The sequence below is a fragment of the Tigriopus californicus genome, chromosome 4 (genome assembly GCF_007210705.1).
Source record: "Tigriopus californicus strain San Diego chromosome 4, Tcal_SD_v2.1, whole genome shotgun sequence".
In the NCBI taxonomy this organism is placed as follows: domain Eukaryota; kingdom Metazoa; phylum Arthropoda; class Copepoda; order Harpacticoida; family Harpacticidae; genus Tigriopus; species Tigriopus californicus.
The window spans coordinates 51361-60964 of record NC_081443.1 but is presented as its reverse complement, the minus strand read 5'-3'; the positions used below and the strand labels follow the sequence as shown (position 1 = coordinate 60964).

The 9604-nt window shown below is 40.4% G+C and overlaps 1 protein-coding gene and 1 long non-coding RNA gene across 4 annotated transcripts; one reads left to right on the top strand and one right to left on the bottom strand.

Moving 5' to 3' along the window:
• Positions 1 to 1765: 1765 nt before the first annotated feature.
• LOC131879421 (DDB1- and CUL4-associated factor 12 homolog) lies at positions 1766 to 8172 on the bottom strand. 3 transcript variants are annotated; one of them, XM_059225735.1, is made up of 6 exons: positions 7448 to 8164; positions 6094 to 6300; positions 3685 to 3972; positions 3271 to 3582; positions 3004 to 3116; positions 1766 to 2249 (listed from the first exon to the last, which is right to left on the bottom strand). In XM_059225735.1, the coding sequence occupies exons 1-6, from the start codon at positions 8021 to 8023 to the stop codon at positions 2102 to 2104; spliced, it is 1644 nt and encodes a 547-aa protein (XP_059081718.1). In that variant the 5' UTR covers positions 8024 to 8164; the 3' UTR covers positions 1766 to 2101. The 3 variants fall into 3 exon arrangements, with proteins under 3 accessions (XP_059081718.1, XP_059081720.1, XP_059081719.1); XM_059225737.1 differs by lacking the exon at positions 6094 to 6300 and having other exon boundaries at positions 7448 to 8172; XM_059225736.1 differs by lacking the exon at positions 3004 to 3116 and having other exon boundaries at positions 7448 to 8155.
• LOC131879422 (uncharacterized) lies at positions 2196 to 4103 on the top strand. Its single transcript, XR_009373152.1, has 2 exons — positions 2196 to 2319; positions 3166 to 4103. It is a non-coding gene; the product is annotated as an uncharacterized LOC131879422 (long non-coding RNA).
• Positions 8173 to 9604: the final 1432 nt, after the last annotated feature.

Here is a 9604-nt window from a genome sequence, read left to right as displayed (position 1 = left end):
CGTTGAATCTGGAGCTGATAAAAACATTAGCTCTTTCAAGTCCGCCATCAATCAGTCGTTGCCCAGTTATCCCCTGCGATATGTTGTTTCAATTTTCATGCACTAGTCACTAATCCAAGCCTGATATGTGTACCATGTACCAAAAATGACCTCACCTTAAAAGTACTTGTATTTATAAATACATTCAAATCAAATCAAATACATTTTAACACTTGACAATCTACTTTGAATGATACAACTCTAAGCATGAATTAGCTTTATCATGAGAAAAGGAGTTGTTTTCCAATTTTGCATCTCCATTTGCTTTGCCACGGACTTCTTGAGATATGCGCCACAAACGGAAGCAAATATTTCTTATCCCCTAAACCGTTCACTTTATCTCAAATAAGCACTTCAAAGGACCACAAGGTTTTGTTGAAAAGATGAACTTGGCCAAATTTGACTCCAAAAGTAAGCTTAGGGAACTCGGGAGGTATGTCCCAAGTTTTGTCGTATACACTGTGTGCATAAAATTTGAATTTTCTGCCTTTTCTTGGTCAGCCACATAAGCTTTTGACAACATAACTTTGAAAGAAACACTTTACAAGTAAATAATAAAAAGATGACTTCCTTTCATTTGAAGATATCTACGTTTCTTCTTTTCTTGCTCTAATTCAAAAAGTGGCTCAAACTTACTATGACCAAGAGACGGCCGATTTGGGGGGAAGCTCCTTCAGAGTCCATATTTCTAGAAGTTATTGGCTTTGCAAACATCTTGCTGAATATACCTAGCCACGATTTGGATAAGTTCAATATTAAGCCAAAAACATTACTATACGTTTTGCTCCAATCTAGCAACAATGTCTAAATGTGTTCCGAAAGGTGGGACCCGGACATAAATTCCAAAATTTACGAAGACTTTGTCCAAAAAGAGTTGCAAATTATCAAAAAGGTTGAAGAGCACTTCGAATCCAGTAATTGTGGCTAGTCTCCAAAAAAAGTTGGACGTAATACGTAAGGTGGTTCGGGAGGGCAGGTCGAACCCGAAGGCTTTTTTCTCTTACGCAAACTCTGAGAAAAAGATGAAACACCCTGTTGGGCCTTTTGAGGTTGCTGGGGAAACCATTAGCAATGTAGAGGCTAAGGCTAACATGCTTGGAGATCAGTTCTCTCGTGTGTTTTCAACTCCAAAGAGTTTAGGAGCAACAGTCCATTGCTCTATTGTTTTGAGCAATTTGACGATCACATAGTTACGGATCAAGATGCTGCAACGGCCATCAGGGACTTGGGGATTTAAAGTTCTCCTGGTCCTGAGGTTGTGACACCTCAGTTTCTGATTAGATGCTCACTCGTTCTTGCTCCTGTTTTCTCGTACTTGATCCGCTGCATCTTGGATCAGTGCAAGTTTCCATCATCACTAAAGCTAGCTCATGTTGTTCCAATTTTCAAAGGGGGAGATAAGTCGCTCCCCAGAAATTAAAGGCCGATTTCTCTCACCTCGAATATTGCAAAGGTGTTTGAGAAGATCATGAAGTTCAAGCATTTAGAGTTTCTTGAAGTCTTGAAGTTTCAAGTTCGTTCATAGCTTAATGCTTTCATTTAAGCTACTAGTAGATTTACGAACAACCTTGTTGATGTCTGTTGTTTTGTTGACGAGGCTTTCCTCGACTTCATTTTCCTTGGTTGACAGCTGTGGAGCAATATTTATAGGTCGCCCGTAATTTTATCTATGAGGTATCACGAAAGAATCCAGTGAGTTAACTTAGTTATGCAATAACACTCAAAATAATAATCCTGAATGTTATTCTGAATAAGAACAAGAATCATGTAAGTGATCCAATGATAGTCAAATCATTTACCGATCAACAAATACAGGTTTGGTTTTCTTCTTTGTTTGCTCACAGGTCACCGATATAAGATTCCACGAGAACTCCCTGGGAATACAGTAGCAGACTAATGACCACCGATAATGATCCTTCGGAGGCTTCAGGCACAATTTGAATTGCCTGCACTTTGGAACAAATTGCATGAGTCGAGGATATTGTTTCCAGAGAAATTCGTGACGGCGCAAGATTACCGGGAAACGATGGGGAACACACTATTCATTGTCATTGATACAAGCCTATGTAGTTGCCTTGAAGGCCACTTGGCAACGGCCCACCTGCGACAAACAACTTTGTCCCAGACTCGTCGAAGCAATGAGTGTAAACCGCGGGATCTTCTTCGTCGAGATAGTCGTCGTCCTCTTCCAAGTATTCAGGTTCGCTTTGCTGAAAACGAGATGGAGTTTGGCCGTTTAGAGTCAAACAAATGGATTGGATCCTTGGGATAGCAGCAGGAGTTGAGTACCGCCGTTACAAGTTAAAGTTACAAGAACGCGCTGCTTTTCTGCAAAAGTAACGGTATCGGTAACAGAACGGTTTGTCAGCCTCCGCGTTATCGTTACTTTCTTCTTTCTTAAACAAGCGAAAGAAATAATGTATAAAGATTTCCTCCCCGATTTCGTTAAAAAGTCCGCCTGAAATGCAGTGACTTATTTGCTACTAATGGGATCAAATAAATGATTACGGGAGGCTGTGATTACGGCTATCAATTTACATTCTCTGTGACATTGGACAATACCCGTTGTATGTCGGAAACACAAAAGTTAGTCTCAAAATGTAACCTTCATTTTCATCGCGTCAAACCACTGGAATACTTATGTTGAGCCACCACGGTTCATACGAGCATTGCCTTAGCCCAATTACCAAATGCGTCAGTCACCACGGTTTTTATTTAGAGTAAAATTAGAATATTTATTAATTGAAGTAACCGATAGAAAAGATTACACAAAAATTTACAAAAATATTTGTGGCGCACTCTGACAAGAAAAACCATATCATAGGTAAGCACGAAGTTTGAGACAAATCTGAACAAACGCAAAATATGTATCAAAAAATGACGCTGATCAAAAGGAGGGCCAAGATTGGCATTAACAACTTGCCTCCTTTTAACTTTTTCAAACCAAAGAAAAATGAGAAATACCTGTCAAAATGTTCAGTATAAGTAAGAAAGATGAAAGGCAAACAACCCTTAATCCTCGATCCGTTGTATCCTTGTACCCTCGTATATTCGTCATTTGTTTCAAGACATATTTCCTTAAAGTTAAAACATGGTATTAATCGTGTTTTTTCCTTCCTATTTCAGGCTATCTTCTTTTGTGCATTAGTAACGGTATCAGTAAAGGTAACGGTAACGCGCTACTTTTTCTAAATAACGGAAACGGTAATAATAAAAAAAAAACCCGCCTACCAGCCATCCTTTGGACGTCTTCAACATGACGGCCTGATTGCTGTTCATAGTGGACTCGAGAAATTTCCCGGCCCTTAGATCCCAAAACAAAAGGATCCCGATCCCGGTGCCAATGGTCAGAATATTGCCTTTGAAGCTGACCGAGCGAATCCCGCAGCCGTTATTGCGGGAAGGAATCATCTTGATGGCTTGGAGCGACCTCGCATCCAACAGATCCGTGTTGGCCTTCGAGCCCACGGCGTACATCTGAGCGTCCTCGTCCGTGGCCAAGCACACGTTCTCCATGGTATGGGGCAGCTTCTTGGTCATTATCTAATGAATAATCGCCGGGACATTGAAGCTTTCAAGTGTGGATGGGAGGCTTGAGACGTCCTACGTATTTACAAGAAAGAGCTCCTCTACGTATTTACTGACCTGTTTAAACCGTAAAGCGTTCCAACAATGAATGTATCCATTCAATGAGATGACGGCAATCTCTTGCGTTCGATGGTTATAACAGAGGGATCGCACTCGGTCGGCCTCTTTGCAGACCTTAGTTTTAACGGGTCGGATGAATTTGTAGGTAGGGATGGGGGCAGAGGTGACCTCTTCAATGAGATTGTCGGTCACGCGCCAAAACGAGATCGTGCCATCACGGGAGCCGGATACCACAAATTGATCGTCAATCCACGTCATGTCAAAGATCCAATCTTTGTGGCCTCTCTAAGTGAAGTGCAAAGAAGTTTACGAATGTTCGGTATTTCTACTAACAAATCAGTCATTGTTTTATTTTTTACCTCGGATGGACGAATTTAGAATTAGTAGAAATAAATGAATTCATTTCTTTCTTTGAATCTCTAGCTATGAAATACGTGTATATTTGTTTCCAAAATATTTGGTTTATCTTTATATTTGGAACGAAAAAACCGCAGTACATAAAACGGTACAGTATGAATGAGTTAGGCCTTTTGTGGTTATCAATTCCGAAATGCCAATTTTCTTTTTTCGACCCAAGCTTCCCCGTCACTATTCCAGCGGTTTATGATCCCATTCGTGAGGATGTTACCTATAGTGCCCTTACGCTGCAGGAAATATGGTTTACGTTCTGCACTTCAGAGGGCGCTTTGTGAGTCAGCCTCTACCAAATAAAGGGCCTATTGGGCCAATTCCTTTTATTGAATGATAATGCGTTAACGCTCTTTTTGGCAAATCCTTTTGTATAATTAGTGACCTAGGTCACATAATGTCCGGAAAAGAAATCACTTTCATGGCACTTCACGAGTGCTTTGGTTAGCAATCTACCGTGCGTCTTCCCGTTTCATTTGGGCTGTCTGACATTGCAAATAAGGGCCCTTATAAACCTCACCGTGCACCGCCAATCCATACCGAATGTCTGAAATGATGAGGCTGTGCACAACTGGCACAAGATTACCTTTTGGACTGGTGGGCACGCCAGTTACCAAGGATTCTAAGTCTCTTGACAGTCGTTTGGATGATTTGGTCCACGTGAGGTTTACTCACAAGATCTTGGGCAATTTCAAATCCCAGGATGTTTAACGATGGTATCGAATGCACCACGTTCTCACTAATATCGAACCTTTTATCATCAGCTGCCTTTCCTTTCATATGTAAGGAACAGTATTCCGGTCTTAGTTGCATTTGCCACACGCCAATTTGAAGACATGCAAGAGCGTAGGACCGTTGCTAGCGTTCACAACTGAGGGAGGAGCCCAGTCTTGTTGCGACTTATTCTTTGGAAAGAACGTTAATTTTGAATTTTTATTGGAAATTGGAAAGAATCTTTATTTTGGCACACAGAATATTAGCATCCCGGCACACATTTGGTTTGTCTCTAGTTTATCAAAAAAGTGAGTCAAGAATGGAACATATGTGGTGGTAAGCCCATCAGCAGTTCATGGACAAGCATCTGAAGATTTGATATTTTTTAGGTTATTGAGAATTTGCTAAATTGCCATTGGTCTACTTGGCTGAAAATTTTCAGCCTGAGATCTGAGTCAGCCTTTATTGAAGGGCACAAAGTTTGCGTTTACAAAGCATAGCCTTTTCAAATTTCATTTGTGTTAACAAGATCTTTAGTATTAGCTATGGTGGTGGAATTTCTGATGACAGAGGGCTGGAACGTGGGGTTGGATGACTTTACTAACTCAATTTTGGTGTTTGGATGCGTGACTTAAGAGGAGACTACGGGTGTGATTTCGACCAACAAGGATGCGATGAGAGCTTAAAAGTGGGTGAGAGTTGGTAGGGTGTCGAATTATTCCTGATGGATGGTGTCGAATAGGTTTAAAATTGAAAAATAAAAAAATATTGCAAAACAAAAGCCAAAAATATTGCCTATGCAGGAGGTTTGGCAAATAGGAAAGGTAAATTTAGCTTTTGAGGGTTAAAGTCTTGAATTTAAAACTCAGATCGGCAAGAGGGGAGGAGGTCTAGGTTTTATTATACACAGCACACTTCCCTATTTATGTTATGACTACTGATTATGACGAGATAATCTTAAGTGGAAACTTTTATACACTTACCCCCGCAAGCTTTCATTAAGGAGGTGATTTCATGTTTTCAATATTTACTTACTTCCAGCAAAAGCAAAAGTCCGTTTTTCTGCAACGATTTCAACCTTGACTTCAAATTAGATTAGACCCTAAAACATCTGTTTTCAATGGCTTTATTCTTAAAGAAGAACTTATTCCTCTTCTAAATCAAAATGCCTTCTCGACTTGAAAGGCAATTCACTCACGCACACTCCTATGACCTAACCCAGGGTAATCAGAGTAATTCAGACCACCAACTCGTCACATAAGCACACGTTTCGGTATAACTTACTTCGCCCACACAAATAGGATCCAACGTGGGAAGTCGATAAATGGCAATATCTTTCGTATCATTGGCAGTTGTGGCCAAAAAAGTACGTGAGGGATTAATCTCGATGGCGTGAATGCCGGTCTCTTGCTCCAGCGGTCGGGAATTTTCGCTACTTTGTAAGGAGGGTATCTCGTTCAAATGACGCGTATTCACATCGTAGATCATAAGCTGGAGCAGAAAGGAGAATAAAATATTCGTGATTAAAAAAACCAACCAACGATGAACCACTTGTCTGAGAGGGGGAATGGAATTTCGATCATTCTATTATTGGGACTTTGAAGCAGGAAGGGAAGATGATGTCGTCACCATCCAATTGGGATTCAGCGCCCTTACGTCACAAAATGCCAGCAAAATGTAAACAAGGTCTGTCATTGGTTGAAAGTGCGGGTAAGCAAAGTCGAAGAAGCAATCGGAGCAATCCCTGTCAAAGTAAAAGGGCGGGAATCGTCATTTTCGAAGTCAAAGTTTCACATGTTCCGGTCAATAATTTTGTCCAAAAATTTTACTGCAACACGACATTTTTGTAGCCGTTTCAGAATCAATCACAATTAGAATCCTTTTTGCATCATACTCTGGGCTAGAAGGAAAAAACCTTCAGACCAGTACATAAATCTCAAGCTAATGTCGGCAAATTCCTTTATGTACTGTAAATTTGATAACGGCCCGAATGCAAAAAAACTCCAAATTGCCTCTATGCTAGATTTTACAAGAGATTGCCGCTTCTTTCATTGAATGATCATTTATCAAACAAAATTTAGTGGCTAAGATTAATACAAAAGGGAATGTTTTACCTAACATGACTTCACTAAAGAATTGGGCAAAAACAAAATTAGTCACCCTTGGAAAATGATGAATTTTTCGAAGCTGCCGACCTCCAATTTTGAGAGGTCACGGGTACTTTCGAGGTTTAATAATTCTTTTTCATGACCAGCCAGTTCCGCCCTCATCAAGGGGTCATTTTGTTTCATTGTTCCGGACACAGAGGACTACTTCATCATTAGATTAACTCATCACTTGCGTGGCATATATTTCAATGAAAATCGGACAATGTCCAACACCTGGACGAAATCATGGAGAAAATTATGCTAGATTATGTTGTACAATGAATGTCCTGGATGGTTGGTCAAATTTAAGCATTTTTTTGAAAAGCAGGACCATGATTTACGATAACCATTCAAAAAAAATCCCTGAAGCCATTGCTTAATTATTTCTATTTTTAAATAAACTATTCCAAAGAGTGGCCGCTTAGAATACGGAAACCCGTCAATTTTAACTTGCCACGATGCTTGATTGACTGACTGACTGACTGACTGACCTTGTTGCACTTGGTGCCGAACACGACTTGCCGATGGGAAAGCCACTGCGAACAGAACACTTTGTTGACATTGGGCACGGGCACGGGATACTCCTTGAGCATGGCATTGGACAACATGTGCCGCGTCCCATACTCGGAGGCCAGGTGCAACGGCTGGAAACGAGACGCACAGCCCGATTCACGGCTGGTCAGGCAGTCCGAGAAATTGCACGACACGCGGAACAGACCGCCGTTGGCCGAATCATCCCCGCCGCCCGCACCCGCATCCTCATCCTCGGAATCGCTCGAAAAATAGTACCTAAAATCCACCGTTTTCACTCTCCCCAACCCACTGGCGAGCCCACCTTCCGTATAGCAAGTGCTTTGACCTGCGGGAGGGCGTGGCCGAAGGATGACCGAGCGGATTGAGGCGGTGACCCGACCCTCAATGGGTCGGCGACAAATGTAGGCCATATCATGGGCCAGCGGGTGTTTAGCAGTGCCTTCTTCAGGTCCACCTCGGCATGTGATCCCTACACTCTTTATCATCTTGACAATGGGTCTGGTGCTCTGTCCCTCTGGTCGTCCTCTGGTCATTGATTGTTCCTTGCTTGGTTGGTTGGTTTGTCCATCCACTCTAATCGGTTTTGAAACTTGAAACAAGTAGGCCAGCGCTTCAGTAGCGTGAGAGACCACATTCAACGACGACACACGTGACGCACACAGTAGCCGAACATTTCGAGGCCAATCAGCTTTCAAAAGTGGCCACTAACGCTACTTACATTTTAGCAATTGTGCAGTGGCTTTAAAGCATGTTTACTTGTTTTTCGTAACTATTCTTAACATGTATTTATTTCATTTATGGGCGCTGAAGTTGGAAAGGTCAAAGTGGTCAAAGCGTTGGATTACAGCGTGGCGCCATTAGGTGAGGCCCAATCGGCCTCGTTCTGCCAGTCAAAACCAATTCTACTAAATATACTCTATGCACGCGCACAGAAGGGTTGGCATATAAGAACACCGTACCTTCAAAAACGTATTGGCAACACACTATGGGCAGTCCAAGTTATCCATTCAATTTCAATCAAATCAACGTATTTTAGACACATGGTTCAATTAAAAGATAAACTGTATGCATGATTTTGGGCTCAAAAATGGTCCAAATGTCTCAAAGGAATTGGTAAGAAAGATGGTTTGTTTATTGCAACAAAATCAAATCACATTGTTCCCTTGTGCTGCTTCAATAATAAAAATGAAATAAAATGATAGGTTACAAAAATATTTCAAACATATGCAAGCAATACTTTCACAATTGCGTTTTCACAATATTTTACAGCAAACAAAAACACCAATCAAATTGAAATTTTGCCAATGAAAGAAATTTGAAAAAAAAAAAATAACTTTTCCATTGCTAATTTCAATATTTCAATTTATAAGTTAAGTAAAATAAAAATATTTCTCGTCTTGATCTGCTGGGATTCCAATCTTGTAGCGGTAAGGAAGTTAGCAAATCTCCCCTAATTTCTACAGTTTTTGACTTTAAAGTGAAAATACAATAGCTTTTTAGACATATTTTAAGCAACGTTTTTTATTTACATCATTATGTCTGAGAAAACAGAGGGGTTATATCTATAGTGAATATTAAATGAGGGAAATTTGAGAAAAATGTAGTGCGGCAATCCTAACATTGAGAATTTTGAGGAAGACAAACATTACAGCCAACCTGTCCGGATATATACTGAATTTGTCATTTAATTCAGTTTCCCGGCTTGTTGAAGCAAACTGTAAACAGGTATTGAACTAAGGGTTTAGTACAGTGCCAGAACTGCGAAAATTGCCATATTATTGAGTTTTGTAGCACAGATCACTCAATAATTGAAAATTCAATTGGATTCAAGAGTGAGTGCAAGTGTAAGTTGGCCATAATGTTTATCTTATTTCTCCCTCCTCAAAATGCTGAAAATCAGTGTTGCTGCACTACATTTCTCTTGAGTTTCCTTTGCTTCATATGCGCTATTGATTGGTTTTGAAATATTCTAATTTGTCTTGGCAATTATTAATTCTTTGTTTCATTGTCAAACACCCAGATTTTTATCCAAATAGGATATAACAACATAATATTGTCAGTACTGTCATTCAATTAGATACAGCATCTCAGAATCATGCTTTGTTAGAATGCAG

What these genes read in the sequence shown, in the direction of transcription:
- LOC131879421 (XM_059225735.1), bottom strand. Translation starts at nt 8,023, where the DNA reads ATGACCAGAGGACGACCAGAGGGACAGAGCACCAGACCCATTGTCAAG. An exon ending in ACGCTTTACGGTTTAAACAG is followed by an intron (nt 3,583 to 3,684) that starts GTCAGTAAATAC and finishes ATTATTCATTAG; the next exon opens with ATAATGACCAAGAAGCTGCC. An exon ending in TATACTGAACATTTTGACAG is followed by an intron (nt 2,250 to 3,003) that starts GTATTTCTCATT and finishes TCTCGTTTTCAG; the next exon opens with CAAAGCGAACCTGAATACTT.